The sequence below is a fragment of the Labrus mixtus genome, chromosome 8 (genome assembly GCF_963584025.1).
Source record: "Labrus mixtus chromosome 8, fLabMix1.1, whole genome shotgun sequence".
In the NCBI taxonomy this organism is placed as follows: Eukaryota; Metazoa; Chordata; class Actinopteri; order Labriformes; family Labridae; genus Labrus; species Labrus mixtus.
In genome coordinates, this window is record NC_083619.1 from 1,556,354 (window position 1) to 1,578,844 (window position 22,491).

At 41.3% G+C, this 22,491-nt stretch overlaps 1 protein-coding gene across 10 annotated transcripts in view; it reads right to left on the reverse strand.

The window, feature by feature from the left end:
• LOC132978584 (NACHT, LRR and PYD domains-containing protein 12-like) overlaps positions 1 to 22,491 on the reverse strand; it is a 52,998-nt gene that overhangs the window by 19,495 nt on the left and 11,012 nt on the right. For all 10 annotated transcript variants that reach the window (XR_009673943.1, XR_009673946.1, XR_009673949.1 and 7 more), the window contains 3 exons: positions 5,993 to 6,222; positions 4,022 to 5,840; positions 3,039 to 3,209 (listed from right to left, as the gene is read on the reverse strand). Coding sequence is in view for 1 of the 10 variants with exons in the window: in XM_061043802.1 (XP_060899785.1) it covers positions 3,039 to 3,209; positions 4,022 to 5,840; positions 5,993 to 6,222 (2,220 nt within the window). In the remaining 9 variants the exon portion in view is untranslated. The remainder of the gene's footprint in view (positions 1 to 3,038; positions 3,210 to 4,021; positions 5,841 to 5,992; positions 6,223 to 22,491) is intronic.

A 22,491-nucleotide genomic window follows, 5' to 3' on the forward strand; every position in this document is an offset into this window, starting at 1 on the left:
ATACTCCTTTATATCTGGCACAAACTCCCAGAAAACCGCAGGTCTGCTGGAGCTCTCAGCTCTTTTAAATCGAGGTTGAAGACTCACCTGTTTACAGCTGCCTTTACAATCTTAATATGGTCTTAAACTCTGCACTGTAACTTTTATGCTTTTCATTTTTATTTTTGATTTCATCACTATAACTCTGCACTGCAACTTTTACCCTTATTATATTACTCTATATTTTATTTCAATAAATTTATTTGAATGATTTTTATGTTATTTTAACTATTTTACATTTGTGACTGAACTTGGCATTTACTGTGATACCAATTACTGGGTAATTGAAGAGTCCTTGGAAGGACTTTAAACATATCTTGTGATACCAATTACTGGATAATTGAAGATTGCTAGGAAAGAGGCAATAAACTGAATATTCAAGATTAATAAAAGTTTTTCCTGGTTACAGTAAACCAAACCGACTCCCTTAATAAAATCTGGAATATCAGGAGGTAGTAAAAATGCCAAGGAATGGTCCTTCTCTGTGATTTTGAATTGTTTGTTGTAGTGATTTTTTAATTTTCTATTTTAATATTTCTTCCCTCTGTCATGATGCTTTTGATATTGTGTGAAGCACTTTGAATTGCCTTGTTGTTGAAATGTGCTATATAAATAAACTTGCCTTGCCCATTCACATGCTCCTATCTGGCAAGGCTACCTCTCTTCCTCCGCACCACCCATATGACTGCGTATGACTGAATACTCCCACCGGACATTACGAAACCTGGTCATGCCCTTTGGACTTACCAATGCCCCGGCCGTTTTCCAGGCTCTGGTTAACAACATCCTACTGGACATGCTAAACAAGCAAGTCTTTGTGTACCTGGACAACATCCTGATTTTTTCTCGGACCATGGATGAACACGTGCACCACACACAGGCGGTGTTACTGAGATTCTCGGAGAACTCACTCTTTGTGATAGCTGAGAAGTGTGAGTTCCACTCTCCCTCTGTCTCCGTGTCGGCCGCAACCTCTTGGCCCATCCCTGATTCCCGCAAGCAGCTCCAATGGTTCCTTGGCTTAGCCAATTTTTACCGGACGTTCATCCGACGATGCAGCATGCTTGCCTCCCCCGTCACAGCCTTGACCTCCTCTAAGGTGCCATTCCAGTGGTCCCCCTCGGCTGAGGAGACCTTCCAGATCCTTAAGGCCCGGTTTACCTCTGCCCCCATCATCCAAGTCCCTGACTCTGAGAGACAGTTTGTGGTGGAGGTGGATGCCTCCGATGTTGGGGTGGTGTCCATCCCGTCTCAGCGGGCCCCCTACAACCAGAAGCTTCACCCCTGTGCCTACTTCTCCAGACGATTAACCCTGGCTGAGAGAAACTACGACATCAGCAACCGAAGGCTCTTAGCAGTTAAATTGGCTCTGGAGGAGTGGTGTCACTAGTTGGAGGGGACTAAACAAACATTTATTGTCTGGACTGACCACAAGAACCTTAAGTATATCCAGACTACTAAGAGACTGAATTCCCGACAAGCCAGGTGGTCCCTCTTCTCCCGCTTCAATTTCTGGAGAGGGAGGACATCGCTGGTCCTGACACAATTCTCATGTCTGGTCACTCCACTGACCTGGGAGGTGGAGGCAAGAGTCAAGGAGGACCTGGAGGATCAACCTGGACCCAGTTCCTGCCCTTCCGACCGCCCGTCCGTTCCTCAGCCTCTGAGATCGGATGTACTTCAGTGAGCACACAGTTCCAAACTTACCTGCCATGCTGGAGTACAGCGCACCAAGGAGGTCCTGCAGTGGAGGTTCTGGTGGGACACCTTGGAGAAGGACACCCGGGAGTTTGTCAGTGCCTGTCCTGTCTGCAACCAGCACAAGCCATCTCATCAGGCTCCTGCTGGTCTTCTGCAACCTCTGCCTGTGCCCTTCGCCCCTGGTCCCACCTCTCTCTGGACTTTGTTACTGGTCTACCGCCGTCCAACAACAACACTACTATACTGAGGGTGGTAGATCGGCTACTAAGTGAGCCAGAGCGTGTGGTTGTCGACCCGGGACCAACCTTGGACGCCCCCTCCGCCGCCCCCTTGCCTAATTGATGGGGGACCAACATTCTCTGTCCGACGCCTTCTTCATTCCCGCCGTCAAGGCCTTGGTATCCAGTATCTGGTGGACTAGGAGGGGTATGGTCCCGAGGGGAGGTCGTGGGTACCGGCCAGACACATCCTCTCCCCCCAACTCATCAGGGACTTCCACCAGCTGCATCCTGACCAACTCACGATGACCACCAGGTGGGGTAAGAAGCCTACTCCTCCACCCCCGGACGACGAGGTGGCATCTTCTGATTCTGAGGGGTCGTCTTCAGCTAACGAGGGATCCCACCTTCAGACCCCCTCCTCCCTCAGGGCTATGGTGTCGGATGGGTTCGTCTCAGAGGAGTTCAGTTGAGTTCTCTGTCTCTTTAGTGATTCCTGTTTTATTTTGTAGTTTTTATCCGTGTTTCTCTGTTCTAGTGTGTATTGTTGAATTCATGAGTGTGTCTGTGTGTCTTTAGTGTTTCTCGTTATATTTTGTAGGACTTGTCCCCAGTACTTCTCGTCTTTCTTCCTGCCTCTGTATGTTTCCCTCCAGTTCTGATTGCTGGTCTCACCTGTGTCTTGTCGGTCTCACCTGTGTCTTGTCGGTCTCACCTGTGTCTTGTCGGTCTCACCTGTGTCTTGTCGGTCTCACCTGTGTCTTGTCGGTCTCACCTGTGTCTTGTTGGTCTTGTGTTTGATAACCCAGAATGTTTAGTCCCTGAGGGCTTCTTACCAGTGTTTTCCTCGTGGACTTTGAATCTTAGAACGTTTTTGTTCGCCTTTGGGGTTGAGGGAGAGCTATCTGTATTTGTGTAATTGTAAGTGTGTCTGTTAAATAATGCTGTTTTGGATGTTTGTGTTTTACTGTTTGTGTAAGGACCCCCTTAAATATGAGACAATGCATCTGAAAGGGCTAACTTATAATACATTCAAATTCTAACACAGTTTGTATTCTATATTACAGTCAGTGACCTGACCTCAGTGACTCAAGTCTGCAGTTTGGACTCTGCAGTCCAGCAGACAGCTTCACTCCTGAATCCTCCAGCTTGATGAGGCTCAGGTCCAGCTCTCTGAGGTGGGAGGGGTTGGACTTCAGAGCTGAGGCCACAACGTCAAAGTGAGTCTCTGAGAGGTCACAGTCAGAAAGTCTGTTGTGACACAATAGAGATATAATAGAGAAATATGAATTATAAAACAAGCGTTTGATATTTTACGTCTCACATTTGATTATTAAACAGTTTGGCATGTCCTGTTTGGTCTTAACTTTACACACCAGTGGAAATCGTCACTGACAAGTCTCATCACTCGTCTTGAAACCTGCACATTTTTAATCTTTCAATGGTTTACTAAATTTTGCAGATGAATGGAAACAAATGTAGTTTTATTTAGGATTCCATCATGTCTATAGTTTGTGATCTAAAGTGTGATCTATTCAGATGAATCTCTCTGGATTAGAAAACCATTTGAAAATCATTGAACAGTAACTCTGGAGGAGGAGGATGTCATTCTTGTGCTGTCTGGCTCATTTCTATACACGGGAAAGACAGTGACCGCTGCAAATCAAACAAGTCAGCAAAGAATAAAATGTAATGAGGTTAAGGATCTCCTGCCAGAACAGTTTTTCTGTGATCTACCTGCTGAGTTTTTAAGAGATGATGCTCATGATTGATTTGTAATGCCTTCAGAGGCTGGAAGGGGGAGCTCACAGCATCTGATATCTCCCTTTTCAGGGATTACACTATCAGCCATCTCAGACCATTCTTTGGGAATTCCCTCAATGTGTTCACAAAAAAAAAACTACTGTATCAAATCTATTTTTGAACTCAGGGCAAAAAAAATACGACTGACTATTTCTCCTGAACGTTAGCAGAGGAACACTATTTGGTGAACAGTGAGGAAAAATAAACAAGTAAATTAGTACATGACACTGATTTATAATGCTCATCACATCTGGACTTACTTAGCCTTCCTGCAGTTCCTCACAGCTGGAATCAGTCTCCGTCGTCCCTGGTCTGATGTGGTGTACTTCTTCAGGTCCAAGTCATCCAGAACCTCCTCGGACATCTGCAGCATGTAGGCCAGAGCAGAGCAGTGGATCTCAGAGAGTTCCTTCTCTGATCCGTTCTTTGACTTCAGTAACTCTTGGATCTCCTGATGGACTAAGAGGTCGTTCATCTCCATCAGACAGTGGAAGATATTGATGCTTCTGTCTGGAGAGATTTCATAACTGTTCATCTTCTTCAGGTTGTTGATGACTCTCTGGATCATTTCTGGAATGTTGTCTGTCTGACCCAGAAGGCCTCCTAAGATTCTCTGGTTTGACTCCAGAGAGAGACCATGAAGGAAGCGAACAAACAGGTCCAGATGACCGTTCTGACTTTTCAGGGATTTCTCCATTGCTTCATTTAGGAGAACATCAAGAGTTGAATCTACAGATGTTTCTCCCAGAAAAGCCTTCAGAACTGTTGTGTTCCTGTTGGTGAAACAGCGGAACATGTAGACTGCAGCCAGAAACTCCTGAACGCTCAGATGAACAAAGCAGTAGACTGTTTTCTGGAGGATCACACACTCTCTTTTGAAGATCTCAGTACAAACTCCTGAGTACACTGAGGCCTCTGTGACATCCAGACCACACCGCTCCAGGTCTTCTTGGTAGAACATGATGTTTCCTTGCTCCAGATGTTCAAACGCCAGCCTCCCCAGCTTCAGAAGAACTTCCCTGTCGGCCTCAATCAGCTCATGTGGACTCATCTCACGTCCCTCATCATACTTGTGCTTCTGTCTCTTTGTCTGGACCAGCAGGAAGTGTGAGTACAGGTCAGTTAGGGTCTTGGGCAGCTCTCCTCTCTGCTCTGTGGTCATCATGTGCTCCAGAACTGTGGCAGTGATCCAGCAGAAGACTGGGATCAGACACATAATTTGGAGGCTCCTGGATGTCTTGACGTGTGAGATGATTCTGCTGGACAGATCTTCATCATCACTGAACCTCCTCCTGAAGTACTCTTCTTTCTGGGAATCAGTGAAGCCTCGTACTTCTGTAATCCTGTCAACACATGAATGAGGGATGTGATTGGCTGCTGCAGGTCGAGAAGTTATCCAGATGAGAGCGGAAGGGAGCAGATTCCCCTTGATGAGGTTTGTGAACAGTGGGTTTAATGATGAATTCTGTGTGACATCAGACACAACCTCCCTGTTTGTGAAGTCCAACGACAGTCTGCTTTCATCCAGGCCGTCAAAGATGAACAATAGTTTACAGACAGCGAGCGTCTCTGCTGTGATCTTCTGTAATGTTGGATGAAAAACACGGAGCAGCTCAAGAAGACTGTACTGCTTATCTCTGATCAAGTTCAGCTCCCTGAATGAAAGCAGGATCACCAGACTGATGTCTTGGTTCTCTGAGCCCTCTGCCCAGTCCAGAGTGAACTTCTGCACTGAGAAGGTTTTTCCAACACCAGCGACGCCGTTTGTCAGAACCACTCTGATGTGATTCTGTTGAGCTTCTGTCTTTTGTTTCTGTTGGTCGGGTAAGGCTTTAAATATGTCCTGGCACTTGATTGGAGTCTCATGGAGGGTCTTCTTTTTAGAGTCTGTCTCAATCTGTCTCACCTCATGTTGGGTGTTCACCTCTTCACTCTGTCCCTCTGTGATGTAGAGCTCAGTGTAGATCCTGTTGAGGAGGGTTCTACTTCCTGTTTCATCACTTCCTTCAGTCACACGTTCACATCTCGTCCTCAGACTGACCTTATGTTCATCTAAAACCTCCTGCAGACCTCTATCTACTGAAAGAGAGAATGATAGAATCTGCTTATTATTTTCAAATATTATTGCAAGAGAAGTAAAAAATAGTTTTAATTTCTATTCTTTTTACATTTACCAATAAAAGTCCTGTTTTAGGAGGAGATCACAGAAGCAGAAAGGTGTACAGTCTTACTTTGTTCAGTGCGGCTCTGACTGACTGGCTGCAGTCCAGGTCCTGTTCTGGATCTTTTTACACACTGAGAACAGGACGAGTCTCCTGGTGAACCAGACTGGTCCCAGTATGAGGTGATGCACTGTCTGCAGAACCAGTGTCCACAGCTGGTAGAGACGGGATCCTTCAGGACGTCCTGACACTCAGCACAGGACGGCTGCTCCTCTATAACATGAGTCCTCTTCGTCCCCCTGTGAAGACATGTCTTTAAAACTAAACTGATCGTTGACTGATAGAAAATATGAAGATTTATTAAACACAATGTAAACACTCAGATGATCATAGAGAGCAGATAATGCCTTCTTTATTATGTTTGTGTGAGGGCTCATATGTGAGGTTGAGGGAGAGTTTCCACCCTTTATAAGGACAAGTGAAGCAAAGCGCCAGATCACAACAGAAGTCATAAGGATACCTTTCCTATAGAACAGGTCTATACCTCCTCCTTTTATTGAACAAATAGCCTTATGTTATTTATCTTATTTACAAGACGGCTTGTCATTTCTGTCTCTACATAGTTGCGCGTTTACAATTCTCCTCTGCTCTCTGAATCGCGCACGTTGGAGTTCTGCTACGATGCACACACATACACACAGACATGTGTGCACACACGCACGGACACGCACAAACACACACATCATTGAAGTGTCTTAAATATCTAGGACAGAGATATTATAGTGATCTTTAAGTGTATACTGCACACATCTGTTAAAGGGGTTTCCTTCAGTGGAATGGTTGTTTAGAGGGGTTGTTCGCAGGATGAGTTATGAGTGTCAGGAAATGCTTAGAGCAAAGCTAGGATCCCCCACAGTGGAATGTGAACAAATGGACCCTTATGTCCAGAGGGTTGCCCAGGGACATCTAGACAGGAGATTGTACCTGTGACCTGTGTTGTCCTTTAAGTTTATGACATACATATGATTAAGACAGAAACCCCTGCTGCTGTTGAAGTAAGAGGGGTTGTCCTAAAAAACAAACAGATGTCCTGTGACATTGTGTATAAATAGCATTCTCAGTGTATGTTCGGGAGAGATCGGTATTGGCTTCTTGTCTCTCCTGAGCAGACGTGTTCAGTGATTCTGTATCTTGTTAATAAACAATTTTGTTTGAAAGCAAGTCAGTCTCAACGGCAAATTTCTTCATCATCAAACATATCAACAACGGGAATCCACATCAATTTTGGCGTCACGGAACAGGATCAGTTGGGGCCTTCTGCAGTGGACGAGAGTTTCAGTGGGAGCATTCCTCCATCACCTCAGAGCGTGAGTGTTGTTTTTACACATTGGGGAGTTGATTCTGTCTGAACTTTGGCTCCACTGTCAAAGAACTGAAGTGCAATGATGTGTTGATGTTGGAGTAATTCTCCGTCTAAATTGGGGTTTATTGAGTTAAAAAATATATAAATAAAGGGGAATAAAAGAAAAGAGAATAAGAGATAAAGAAAAGAAAAGAGAATAAGAGATAAAATAAATAAAAGAGAATAAGAGATAAATAAGAGAAAAGAGAATAAAATTGAAAGGTAGAGTTAGTATAAGCGCAACAATTAACTAGAGACCAGTTAGCTAAAAAACTATGCAAGTTTAACAAGGACAGGGCCCGTATCCTTTTAACAGTAAGTCATGTGTAAATTAGACACTGAAGTGAAAGTTGGCTTTAAGAAGTAGTCAAATTGAGTAAAAATAAAACAAAGGGGATCCCTGGCCAGGGAAATGGGAAATTGGAGAAATTAAACGTATAATGTAGGAAATACAGAGATTAAATAGATGAGAAATAAAGAAGAGAAGTAAAAAGATGAAAAGAGAGATAAAAGAGTTTTGAGAAAAGTGGAAAAATTAAAGTGCTGAATAGAGAAACAGTGTGCATTGAAACATGCAGTGTGAAGTAATTTGTTAAAAGACAATTTGTTAAAAGTTTGGCCAAAGTAAAAAAGTTAGAAGGGAAAATTATAAGTGAGTCGACTTTAAGATTTAAGGTGAATCGCGGTTGAAGCTTGTGTGTGTTTGTGTGCAGCTGTACAGCTTGGGTGTGTGTGTGTGTTACAAGACAGCCTGTGTCTTGTGGGTTGCACTGTGATTTGGATGTTTTTGAGAGATCTGTGAAGCTATGTGTGTTGGATCCGGAAATGTTCTTGTTTGTGTGTGATTGATAAATAGAATAGATGTATTATTAAATAGGCATATATAGCAGGTGATTGGTTAAAGGTGATTTAGTAACTGATAAGGGGACATTTTTTGTTTCATAAGTGTTAAAATACCTATGAGCCTTTGTTCCAGAGGACGTTTATTTAATCTGATCTTCATCAGTGTTAAAATACCTATGAGCCCTTTGTTTCAGGGGACGTTTATATATACGACTTGATAAAATATGAGCCCCTCAGAGGACGTTTATATAATCTGATAAATACTAATGAGCCTAATAAAGGACGTTTATAGATACATATATATAGTATCTGTTTTCTAACAGAAGTGGAGAGTGCAGTGAGGATAGTCTGCACATATTCAGGGAATAGGAATAGTGAAAAGAAAATCGTCTGAGAAAGTTAAAACTGCCGGCTGATTGGAGTGTGAATTTTTCTCCTCTTTCTGTCTGTTTGTGTGTATGTGTGTGACCACATTATGCTGCGAATTTTGTCAGTTCAAAAGAATGAATAGTCTTCTTTAAAATAGGTGGAGAAGTTAGTTTTTCAGAGGATACATTTTGTATTTGGCTGTTGATTGGGAGAATATTGTGCTGGCTTTTGTGTGTCTGTAGACTCTGTGCATTAACTGCACTGGGTTTGGACATGATGTTAACTCTTTGACAGCCAGTTCATACTGGAAGCTCCAAGAGGCGTTGCCTCAAATAGAGAGTCAATTAGATTACTCCTCTTGATGAGGAGTGGAGAGGGAGCCTTCCTCTTCTTCTTCTCTCTGGGGGACACAGAGGGAAGGAAAACACACCCCCAGCAGGGAGACAGCTTTTGCCACAGATAGAGAAAAAAAAATGAATGACAGATAATGTGTGCATATTTCACTGAATTGTTATTGCATTGTGTATACAAATTCAGAGCGACCCTAAGACACTAAACTTTTGTTTTGTTTCTTTCTTTTGTCTTCTCTGTTTTTACTATGTTGCGCGAGAACTGGAGGAGATGGAGTGTCTGAATTGGATCAGTCCAAAAGGCAGATGATAAGAAACCTGGCATTACTTCACAAACACTGGAAGCTTGCGGATGACAGCGAGTAGGGATCCTGAATCCAGCTTGATCAAGGCCAGTGCGGTTTTATCCACAAACTCTTTCAACAAACACCTGCATTTCTCTATGTGTGTATACATTTATTTATAGTCAACATTTTTGACACATGCTTAGTTTGTTTTCACACATGGGCTTACAGTATTTCTTTGTATATATCACATTGCAGGAGAAAATCTTGGCAACAGACTGACTAATTGAAGCATTTGGTTAATTAATGGAGTATTGATGAGTTGATTGATCATTTGTGGAGAAGTTGATTTGATTCAAATGCTGTGAATGCTGGTTTCATTATCTGAGTATGATTTATCTTGATTTGGGGCTATTTTGAGATGGAACATTGACATTATTGCCATAATTTAAGATAAATAGGTGTGATTAGATGTATTAGGTAATAAACAAGTGCTTTTGCTTTCATAGTAAGAAGCCTTTGGTCTCCTTTGGGGTTGGCAAATTTATTCACTTTCAAGTGTGGTAACACGGTACTTTCTAAAATAGTTTTTAACTAGTTCAGTTCGACTTACAATACAAGGAACTAAGAGGGTCATTGCAATGTCAAAGATGGACACCAAAATTACAAAAGCAATCACTCCGGTTGATGTAGTACAGAAGACGAATCCTCTAGTTAAAAATATTCCAAAAATATCGGGGAAAAATGGAGCAAGCGTTGGCCTGACATTGAACAGCCTTGGCCAGTAGAGGGGACTTTGAACCCGGATGTGATCAAAACAATACAGGTGCTTGTGTCTACATATAAGGTAAATCAGAAGAAAGGTAAAATGGGAACAAGACGTAAGGAGAAAAGACAAATTGAACTTGGCATTCTGCAGTTGTTTGAAAATGAGGGCCAGAAATTGTTAGAAGCTGCGAGAGAAAAAAGAGACCACAGTATGCAAGAAATACAGAAAAATGATAAGACAGCAGGAAAGTTAATGGAAAAGGTTAACACATCCTTTTCACATACTGCATTAGGAAAGAAGCCCCCACCTTATGAGAAGGAAGTGAAGTTTACTGAGGTTTATCCTCAGCTCCCAGTGATTAGACAGGAGGGCAACTATCATATCACAGATGATGGATGCAGCACTTTAAGAGAGGTTGAGAGAACTATAAATAGATGCCTTGTGAACATAAGTGAATCTACCAGTCCAGAAACTAAGCGATTATTGGAAAAGCAATTACAGGAACTGCAAAAAACACAGAAGAAAATACAGAAGAAGTCTCAAAAGTATGACACTTTGGGATATGTATTACGTCCAAGAAAAGAAAAGAGACTTGATAAAATGTGTCCAGTAGTTGTGCGAGGTCAAAATTTAGAGTATAAACCTTGGCAAAGTACAGATATGTCAAACATACTTGAAAAGTTACCCACTCTTCAGGATGGAGCACATCCTTGGGTTTCAAAGTTAGAAGAGGTTTTGGTGGGAACACAGCCTGCCATGGGAGACATTAAGAGACTTTTGGCTAGCCTCATTGGGGTCCCAGCGATGGAAGAAATCCTGCAAGCAGCAGGCCTTAATAGATATGTGGCGACTGCAGTGTATGATCCAGAATTGTTAGCTGCAAGTAGAGGTCGGATGTGGAGAGCATTGAGAGATACGTTTCCAACAAATGTGCACCCTGATAATATTCTCATTGAATCATTAGGCCCACAGGAAAACCCAAGAGCTTATGTGTCAAGAGCTCATCAAGTGTGGAGAAATGTCACAGGAAATGACCCGGATTTGAATCAAATGGAGCAATCAATTTTGAGAGCTAAGATACAGAAGGGGTTGCCCCTACCAGTGAGGAGCAAGTTGGCAGAGGTAGTTGGTCTTGGTAGCATGGCAAAAGGTGTGTATAAGGATCACATAGCACATCAAGTTGAGCTATGTCGGAAAAAGGAGCATGACCAGAAAGAACAGGACCAGGAGACTCTTAACCAAACTTAACCAACTACAGCTGGTAGATAATAAGAAAGAGAAGAAACAAGCTGTGGTTATGCAAAGTCAACCTCAACCAAATCAATTACCACCACAATCACAGCATGAACAGATCCAGTTTCAGATACCTCAACTGTTATCCATGATCCCCACTGCACCTTTTCCACAGTCAGTTTTTGATCAACCACAGATAGGAAGTTTAGGAAGAGGTAGAGGAGGAAATTTCCAACAGTCTTTAGGAATGTGTCATAATTGTGGACAGCTAAGCCACTTTGCTTGTGAATGTTACAGAAAAGAGGAAGAATAGAGGAAGTTTCAGAGGAGTATAGATAGATGCTGAGGTTGGAGAGGACTTTTCTGTTGTTTACAGGAAAGGTCAAGGAGTTAGATTTATGTTGAAGGAATTGTAAGGTAGAATAGTGAAGGTTCAGGAAGTAGAGAGATAAGTGAATGCTCAGATAATTAAATTGTTAGACCTGCTAGGTCTGATGATTTAGGAAGCACATGGTTTAGCTCATGTGCAAGGGGGGAGTTAGGAGAAAGATTAAGAAAGAGTATGGTTTTTGGGTACTGTATTTGCTTGAGCAGATTGATTATGTCATAGGCAGGTGTACAATTTGTCTAAAAACAATGTTAGGACACCAATAGGTCCTATGTGTGAGTTAGTTGTGGATTTTGTTGATATGATAAGACCGGTAGGAGGTAAAAGATATATGCTAGTTGTTGTGGATAGATTTTCAAGGTGGCCTGAGGCCTGTCCAACCAAGCGGAAAGATGCTCAGTCTGCTGCCAAGTTTTCAGGTTTTTGTGTCGTGAGGTTATAAGCAGGTGGGGTCTCCCAGACTGCATATCTTCGGATAATGGGAAAGAGTTTGTGAATAAAACAGTAAGACTAATTTTGAAAAATTGGAAATTAAATAACGTCTAGGAGCTGTCTATCATCTGCGAATCCAAGGTGTTTGTGAAAAAATGAATGATGTGTTAAAAAATGTATTGTTAAAATCTGCCAACACATAGGTCTGAATTTGATGAAGATGTTTCTGTTGGTGTTAATGGTGTTTTGATTAAAGCCACTTAGAGGTAAAAGTCTAAATTTAACTGGAGGTGACTGTTATACGTTGATCCCTGATGCTACTGACAATATGACTAGTGTCATAGATGCACTGAAACTTATAAGGGATTCATTTGGTCCATCAGAAGGAGCAGGATGGTCTGCGAATGCTTGGTTACAAGACCAATTAGGACCAATGGGAGCTATAGTGGCTCAGATTCTGGTGGCTACTCTTCTATCACTATGTGTGATGTTTTGTTTTTGTATGCTGTTGTTGACCTTTGCTAAAGCTATGATATTGAGATGGGTAGGAGTTGTGATGATGGGAGAAAACATTCAGATGCCACTACTGAGTGGTAATGATCTAAGCGAAGATGAGGAGGTCATAGAGATTGGACAAGAACTGGTAGAGAAATATCCATTTTGAATATCTGACTTCATCATTGACTCCCTATTATTTTGAACAAAGAAGTGAATGGATAAAAGGGGGGAAAATGAATATGTTAATCATGTAGTGGAATAATGTGAAAGTATGATACAAAAATGAATATATTTTTGATGTTTTTGTAAGATACTGGTTGTTGATTTTTCTTCCTAGGACAATATTTGGGAGACCAAAGTGAGGGTGGCTAATTGTCCAGAGATCCTTCCAGCCTAATGGACTTGAACAACCAAACTTAGGACAATGGAGGATGGACATGGACAGTGGACCCTGAATGAGGACATCATGATGAGGGGTTTCGATTGAAAAATCATTGAGGGGTTATTACAGTAGAAGCTTATGCTGCTAAAAAGCAACAGTTTTGATATATATGTATGTTTTATGTATGTTTTATGTATGTTTTTATAGTATTGGATTTTCTTCATTACAATGTAATTTGTATTATTGGTTATTATAATGTACTTTTTACTCTATAGTAGATATTTTTAGTTAAACATATTATTGGGATTAGTATTGGAGTTTTCAGGAACTGTATGAGATGCATATATTGGGACCTCAGGTGTTTTCTTTCTTTATCGATCCTTAGGGAAAGTGGTGTTAGGTAGGGAAAGGTCCATTGGAAGGTGCGATGGGTCGACCAGCCTGACTTTGGACAACTTTTTTGATTTTATTTCTGAGGGTTTAAATGTATGCATTTCTATATCGTCCTATAAAGTTTTTATAACCATTTTCTTTTTGATTTGATTGGTTTGGAGTACTATATGTGGTTGCCTGGGGCAGAGGGACCGTGAGAGAGTTTTCCTGTCTAGATTGTTTGATGGATAAAAAAGAAAGATAGCTGCCAGATGGGTTTTTCGCTCTCACACTCAAGAACAAACAAATATTTTTCCTATATTGCTAAGGTTAAGCATGGATAGAAGTGATTTTTATGAGGCCAATTAACATCATAATTGTATCATTTTTCTTGTTTTCAAGACTATCGTCTCGAAGGGGGGAAATATGAAGTGTCTTAAATATCTAGGACAGAGATATTATAGTGATCTTTAAGTGTATACTGCACACATCTGTTAAAGGGGTTTCCTTCAGTGGAATGGTTGTTTAGAGGGGTTGTTCGCAGGATGAGTTATGAGTGTCAGGAAATGCTTAGAGCAAAGCTAGGATCCCCCACAGTGGAATGTGAACAAATGGACCCTTATGTCCAGAGGGTTGCCCAGGGACATCTAGACAGGAGATTGTACCTGTGACCTGTGTTGTCCTTTAAGTTTATGACATACATATGATTAAGACAGAAACCCCTGCTGCTGTTGAAGTAAGAGGGGTTGTCCTAAAAAACAAACAGATGTCCTCATGTGTCCTGTGACATTGTGTATAAATAGCATTCTCAGTGTATGTTCGGGAGAGATCGGTATTGGCTTCTTGTCTCTCCTGAGCAGACGTGTTCAGTGATTCTGTATCTTGTTAAGAAACAATTTTGTTTGAAAGCAAGTCAGTCTCAACGGCGAATTTCTTTCTTCATCATCAAACATATCAACAACGGGAATCCACATCATCATAAAAATAAATGTTCTGATGTTTAGTTCAATGTACAGCTCAAATTGTTCAGTTGTTATATTGATTGCTGTCATTAAAGGAAACAGCAGGGCTCGACATTTTAACTGGACCGCTGGCCCGGGCGAATGATTGACAGAGTCCAGGTCAGCGGATTGCACGTTCAGCTGGCCCGAGCACTTAAAATACTGCCTGAAGAAGAAGAAAAAAAAGATAGTAACACATTCTCAATTTCACAGCGCTTCCTTTAATACAGGTGTTTTGTCAGTAATTATTTTGAGAACTTCTCACTAATAACTGCTACAGCATCAACGTAGCATAAGCATGTGTGTCACAGTTGAAAGACAGCCAACAGCTTCACTGCTGTCACTCCCACGAGCGACACTTGAATTGTACACTCGCTCTCAGATTTTAGAACAGGTTTTCTCTAATAAAAAACACGTTTGGTAAAACGGTTTTAAAACCATCAGATCCCGACAAAAAGTTGAAGAAGTTATTCACAAAGCATCTTAGCCCTGATGAGAGCTCCTAAAGTAAAAATCTAAGGATGAGGAGTCTCTGAGACATGATCACACTCACAATTCCAGCTCTATCACAGCCTCATATTAATATCAATTAGATTAAATAGACTCCTACAGTTACCAGCATGGTGAATAAACATAAGCAAATAAATATGAGAAAATACTAAATATTTTATATAATTAGAGCTCAATGAATTAAATAAAAGTTGTTTTTTAATTACTTTTGCATCAGAATGGTTCAAGAGTAAATTGTTGATTGTTATTTTCTGAATCAAAAGTAATGTTCCTGGGCCAGTGGTTACAATGGTCAGGCCGATTTTGAAATTGAGGACGCACCACCGTCTTTTAATTCGGAGTTGTGGAAGCATTTTGGCTTCCCCAAGACAGATAAAGAAGCAGGTGAGAAGATAACAGACAGTGTAAATGACCCAGTAGTCTGTTGTTAGTGTGTATTTTAATTTGAAATTATTTCTTAAGGTTTGTGATAACTTCCTGTTAGTTACATCGAAAAGACGGATGCTTTTATTTTGAAAGGAAAGGTGCAGGAAGTGAAGGGAAAAAGTAACGTCGCAGAGACGCAGTAAAACCTGCTTACATGTGTTTCAAACATTAAGTATTACGGTCATTTCTTTTATTAAGCACCCCGCTGTTTGAGGCACGAGGTTTGTATTTATTTTGTTCACATGCACATTGATAAGAAGTTACTTAAAAGTCGCATTTTTAAGTTTTATTAAGTTTTAGAATGTGTGTTGGTTAGCAAAGATGCTGCATCTTGGAACCGTAATTTGATCAGGTTAACGTGTGTGTGTGTGTGTGTGTGTGTGTGTGTGTGTGTGTGTGTGTGTGTGTGTGTGTGTGTGTGTGTGTGTGTGCGCGCGCATTCATGTCGAGGTGTGCATAAGGTTTAATTCATATTAATTCATGAGGCTTTAAATAACAATATTATAGGTCATAATTTTACACATAAGAACATTTAAAGGTTTAAGTTCATATATTTTGTAGTTATACACTATAGTAATATTTTCTTTATTACTCTCTTTTAGTTCTTACGCTGTTTCCATTAAAAACAGAAAGTAAGGAACTTCAAAAAAAAGTCTGAAACATCAGTTTGAGAGCCAGGCCATCTGTAACAGCATGGGGTATGCTACAGACAGGACAAAAACTGTGTGCAAGTATTGCAAGAAGACAGAGAACTACACATATAGCACAACCAACATCATGCAGCATTTAATCAACACCACGATGAGAAGCTCCAATCACCTCCCCTTGTTGAGAGAAAAAAAACATTAAAAGGCCAAACCACACTGACAAGCGGGTTTGAAGAGCCAAAGAGATTAGGAGGAGCATTGGTGTTTTCATCAAAAATGTATGGAATTTTTTTCAGTCATACTTTGTCTTCAGTCTTATTTTGGAAAAAAAATCGTGAAAATCGTATCATGAACCCAGTATTGTGAGTTGAGTGAATCCTTACATCCCTAAAGATCAGTATCTGATTCAAATTCTATCCTACAACTATGAACAAGCAGGAGAAATCCAGAGCAGATATCCACTGACATGGCACACAGAGTCTATTAAATATCTAAGTATCAACATACCTAAAGACTTGACGATGCCATCAGAATGAGATTATTTACCTTTAAATGAAAAAATCTAGGAGGATATCACAAGATGGAGTTTGATTCCTTTCTTTAGTTTCAGCTCAAGAATTGAAATCCATAACTCGAAGAATCTGTCCTTTTGGAAGGCAATATTGTCATCTCTAAAGAACGTTTAAGAGATCATCTTAAAAACATTAACATGAGAAAGGCCCCCGGTCCAGATCAAGTTTGTGGACACACATTACGTTATTCTGCTGACCAGTTTAACAGTGTTCTCCAGCACATCTTCCAGTTGTCACTGGATTGTCACTTTATTCCTGCCATCTGGAAATCTTCCACAGTGGTGCCTATTCCAAAGATCACTGGTCCGAGGAAACTAAATAACTTTAGACCGGTTGCACTTACCTCATTAATTATGAAGACCTTTGAAAAATGGTAAAGAACCCTTGTCTCTCAACAGTGGAGGGTAACCTTGATCCTCTTCAGTTTGCCTACCAGGCAGGGAGAGGTGTGGAGGATGCAAAACTTTAGATCTTGAACATTTAGAAAAGCCACAAGCTCACGCTCGGCTCTTGTTTGCTGATTTTTCATCTGCTTTTAATAGAAAGAATGATCTGTGATTTTAAACTGCCTCATCAGCTTGTGGATTTTCTTTTTTTTTTATATTTATTTTTGTGCCTTTAATGGAGAGCTAGGACAGTGGATAGAGTCAGAAATCAGGGAGAGAGAGTGGGGCATGACATGCAGGAAAGAAGCCACAGGTGGGATGTGAACCCGGGCCACCCGCTTGAGACGACAGCCTCCATACATGGAGCGCGCACACTAACCACTGCGCCACCAGTGCCCCGATTATGGACTTTCTGACTGACAGAACTCAGAGGGTGTCTGTAAATGACCATTTATCAGACTCAACCATTTCCACTGGCTCACCACAAGGGTGTATCCTTTCCCCCCTCCTCTTCATCATGTATACTGATGCTTACAGGAGCTCTCAGGAGGGCAGACACCTGGTCTTCTGATGACACAGCCTTGTTGTCTCTCCTCCAGGGTCCAGAGTCAGACCATGTGACAGCGCTCCCTGATTTTATTTTATAGTGTGACGACAACTTTTTGGAATTGAATGTTTCGAAAACAAAGAACTCATCTTCGACTTTAGACATAAGAGGGAGGCAGCCAGAGAGTTCATCATCCATAATAAAACTGTGGAGATTGTAAGGTCATACAAATACTTGGGCACATATTTGGATGACCAACTCACATTTGATGTCAACACTGAGGCTATTGTAAAGAGGGGGCAACAGCGAATTCACCTTTTAAGGAAACTGAACTCTTTCTCATTCAGTCCTGTAATATTTTGTCGTTTTCATCAGTCTTTTATTGAGAGTCTCTTTTGCTTTTCTTTTATCTGTTGGTTTCACAAGCTCTCAGTTAAAGACAGAAACAGCCTAACAGGAATTGTTCATATCTGTTAAATAACTCTTTTTGTAACCAGCATATACTCAGAAAGGCTGAGAGTATTTTAGCTTCTTCTGGTCATCGGCGTTATTATGTTTTACCTGCCTGTAAAACTAACCACTACTCAAAATCGGTCATCCCCTCTGCGATCAGATTACTGAATGCTCTTTAGGTTAACAATTTTATCTTTTGGTGCCACAGCTCTTTTATTTATTCTTTTATTTGACTGATCACTCTAGTGTGTTTTCATTTCGTCTTCAGTCTGGCTGACCTCTAATCAGTCTAATATCAGTGTCTCCTTTAGGTCTTATCTATGTTTTAACTCCTTGTGTAATCTGTTTCTTGTACAACAACTTGTCATTGTTTGTGTTTCCTTTTCATGTGTATGAGCTGCTCCACACCAATTGCCCCAAGAGGGATTAATAAAGTTGTTTGAATTGAATTGAATTGAATCATATACTGCTCAATGGAAAAGTATTGAGGACACTCTATCTCCCATCCCCATACAGGCAATCATAGAGGATAACAATTGACTAAATTACATAAATACTCCTAAAGACCCCTGGATGAAACACAGTCTTAAAGTATGGAAAACTATCATAGGAAAATACAAACTAAAGGGGGATATTAAAGAGAGACAACAGGAGCACTTCTGGTATCCCTCAAACCACCGGTGCTCATGGAAGGGAAGACTTCAAAAAAGTGGAGGAATATGTAAGACCAAAACAGACGTAGGTATAAATAATCCAGGTCCAGGTGGTGGGGCCCTGTCAGTTGAATTTTCTGCCCCCTCAGTTTAAGTTTAAGTACTTTTTATTATTTCAGTGATCATGGTTTTAAATATTTCTGCTTATTTCTCTGAAAAGCACTCTTTCTTCTGAATAAAACGAGGTTAGCACTCCTTACTTTAAGAGAAATGTGATTGACTAAACAACTGTTCTAATGATTCAATAGCGCAACACGCGGAGAAATTGCACCGAACTATCATTGCACTAGTCTATAGGTTACCCTATGTATGTAACAGTTTGCATCCTTCCACTGATCCAGCAGCTATATTCAGCTAAATCTGGCGGCGGTGAACTGTAATGCCTGCAGGGGTTTCAGCAGTGGACCAAACCACTGTCAGGCAAGGGGGGATCTAATCTTTAAAAACGTAAAGAACAAATTTTTTTTCACGAAGTGTTTTCAATGCATATTATTATGTCACTCAAAATGACATGTTCATAATGACATGAATACTGGGGGGGACAATTCTCTATTTTTCTAGTATTGGGGGGGTCCGGACCCACCTGTCCCCCCTCCCCCGTGATTTCAGCCTTGGGAACTTAGGTAAGGCGGGGAATTGTTCGCATCTCATAAAAACACAACTATTTTCCCGGCCCCAGGATGAAAGAATGCAGAAATAACATAATGATTACCTTCTGTTGTATGAAAGCCTATACAAGATTTGCCCCCTCAATTACGTGATCCTGGCGCCGGGGCTGATTCAAATACACCAACGTGTATCAGCTAACACCTTCTTCAGGGTGCAGAGACACACTGGCCCAGAATACATTTATATATAGGCATATTGAGTAGACCTTTTTATAAGCGCCATGGCTGAGTGAGAAAAGTAAAAAAAAACGTAAAATAAGCTTTTGCCACATTACATCATGTAGTCATGGTTACAGAGAAGTTCAAAGTGCTGTCCCATTTGTATTTAACCATTGGAGCCCTCGCAGCCTCATGCACTCGATCACATTCCAGGTGATGGCAATTAAGTCAGTAAGGGCTCAGGGGTCAGGGTTTAGGGAGGACATCGAGATTCAGCCACTGAGACAAAGAGAGTCATTATTGCTGCAGTCACCACAGGTGTGCACTGGTGAAGGCATGCAACATTTGTACTGGCCTCTAGAGGCATCACATAATCAACAAGTAAAAAAACAAGAAGAACAATCCTTACCAGGAAAACAGCATCAAAAGAGTGAATTCAAGTGAAACATGTCAAAATAAAGGCTGTAACGGGACAGTAGATATTAACTACATTCAATATGCACTAAATGAGAAATCAATTTAAATACCGTATTGACCCGAATATAAACAAATCTCTGAAATATCAGAGATTTGAGGGGTCGTACTATGTTCGGGGTCTAGACATTTAAACAGCAATATACATCCACAACAGCAGGTGGGGCCAAATCCTCATAACCTGAATGTGCCCCTCATGACTGGAGGAGCTGTCAATAAAAACAGTGACAGTTCGCGTGATGATGGAGAGACTCAGTGACTGTCCGGAACAAAGCTGCTCAAAAGTGGGGCAAGTCAACAGACAGATGAGGAGAAGTTTTGATGCTAATTTTAAGATGATGGTGATACACCTGGCAGAGTCGTCAAACAACTGCCAAGCAGCGTAAAAATATGGTGTCGGAGAATGTAATGTAAGGAAATGGCGAGCCCAAAATGACCATCTTAAAACTACGAACAGTCAGAGAAAAGCTTTCAGTGGTCCCAAAACCGGCCGCTTCCATGAGATTGATCATATGTGAGTATGTGATTGAAAAACGAGAGGAGGGACTGCCAATTACTTGGGCCATCATTCACATGAAAGCATTGGAAATCGCCAGAGAGCTTAAAATTCCCGCCAATGAGTCTAAAGCCAACGTTGGCTGGTGCCGGCGAATGATGCAGCTAAATGGACTGTGTTTGAGGTGCAGGACAGCGCTTCAGACTTCAGAGAGAAGCTGCTCTCTTTTCAGCGCTATGTGATCAACTGCTTTTGTCAAATTGGAACAATTCACCTCATTTTGGGAAAAAATTACGGTGGCCCTGAAGGTCAACTGTGCAAATATTTCATGGTTGAGAAAAACTTTTCACTACATGCAAAAGTATTTCATGAAATAAAAAAACACTTTAAAAAACATGAACATTTTCAGGGACTCCAAAATATATTTCACTTGCTGCAAAATGTTTTATACCTGCTGTGAAAAATATCTACTTTTCCTCAATTCACTTAGTTTCTCTGCTGCTGTGTTTCTGAGACGTTTCTCTCCTCAGCTGACCTCTCATATGTAAACATGGTGCTGACAACAACAAAGCCAGCAAGCTTCTCACTCATTTTAGACTCCTGTTACGGCCTCAAGGTTGGCCTCTTCCTGTTTGTTTCCCTTTGCTGGCTGTGTTCTCCTGGTTGCAGGTAGATGTGGGTGGAGTCAGGGAGGACTCTAATGCAGCACACCTGAGCTGGCTGGTTTGGGAGTCTACAAAGCAGACCTGCTCAATCTACTCGTTCTCTTCTCTCCTGCTTACTGCTGTTAACATTTGTTTGTGCTTTGGTTGGAGTTTGATACTCATTTATCCACACACACACACACACACACACACACACACGCACACACACACACACACACACACACACACTCATCACTGCATACACACACTCATCACTGCATACACACTGACCTCCTCACAGGTGTAATACTGTTTAATTTAATAATTTAATTAAACTCCTTTGAATAATGTTGCCGACTATGTGTGGTCTTTGTCACTGCTATGTTGAGCCAGGTTGCGACACTCCCCACATTTCTCGTCTCTCCTCAGCTGTCCTGTCATATGGAGGGAAAAAATGCCCCCAAAATAATTTCAATCAAAAACTGGGCCTCACTGTGGTCAGCTGCTAAATCTCATCTTTCTCTGAGAAACAACTTCAGAGCTTTGAAGATCTTTGTCTGCAGTCTTCATAATAAATGTGCTCACCAGTGTTCAGCCAAGATCACTGGACCAAATGTTCAGTATACCACCATGACATCATCCCTGATGTACTCAGCTGGACTCAGGTACCATTCACTAAAACAAGGATCAAGTATTAAACTATGTAGTCCAGGAGAAAGTGTAGTCAGATATCAGAACAATGCTCAGCTGGATCAGCAGGAGGAATGAAGTAGGTAGGTTAGGACATCCACCTCTGGGACACTAATCCTCTAATCACAGTTTTAAACCGTGGCTCCCATCCTTGATGGTGCATGCTTTAAAATGGATGTGCAGAAGCAGACTCTCAGTGAATGAAATCTGATATTGTGGACAGTATATCTTTTTGTTTTGGGCATCATTGGGAGTGAGGAAGGAGAGGATTTTCATTCTGCCTGAAGGACAAACATAAATGTTCATTCAATAAAAATGCTTTATTGGAGTGCCGGTGGCCTAGTGGTTAGTGCGCATGCCCCATGTACGCCCTCCAAGTCTGACCTGTGTCTCCTTTCCCGCATGTCATTCCCCTCTCTCCCTCTCTCCCTGATTTTCGGCTCTTGTCGTGTCCTTTTTTTAATAAATCCGGAAAATAGGCAGGGTCAGTTTTTGCCTGTGACCGGACCAATAAAGACATTAACATTTTAAACTCTAAATCTAACTGTCCTTTTTAAGTTCTAAGTGGTGTTTTAAAGCTTGTTTGTCTTTCTTCAGAGACTGGACCCAGGAGACCAACAAGTTGAGTACTGAAAGCTTTATTCATCTTTCTCAGAATCCAAAGCAGTGAGCCGCCTGCAGACGACTGACTAAGACAAAGAATATCACACAATATATACTTTTTTGTGAGGATGGTATCCGCCTCCTCCACCATTAGATTCTTCTACTTCATGAAATGCGGGCTTCATATCTCTATCCATGTCCCACGCGAGCTAGATAGCTCTGACTATGTCCCACAAGGGCTTTATAGCTCCTGCCAT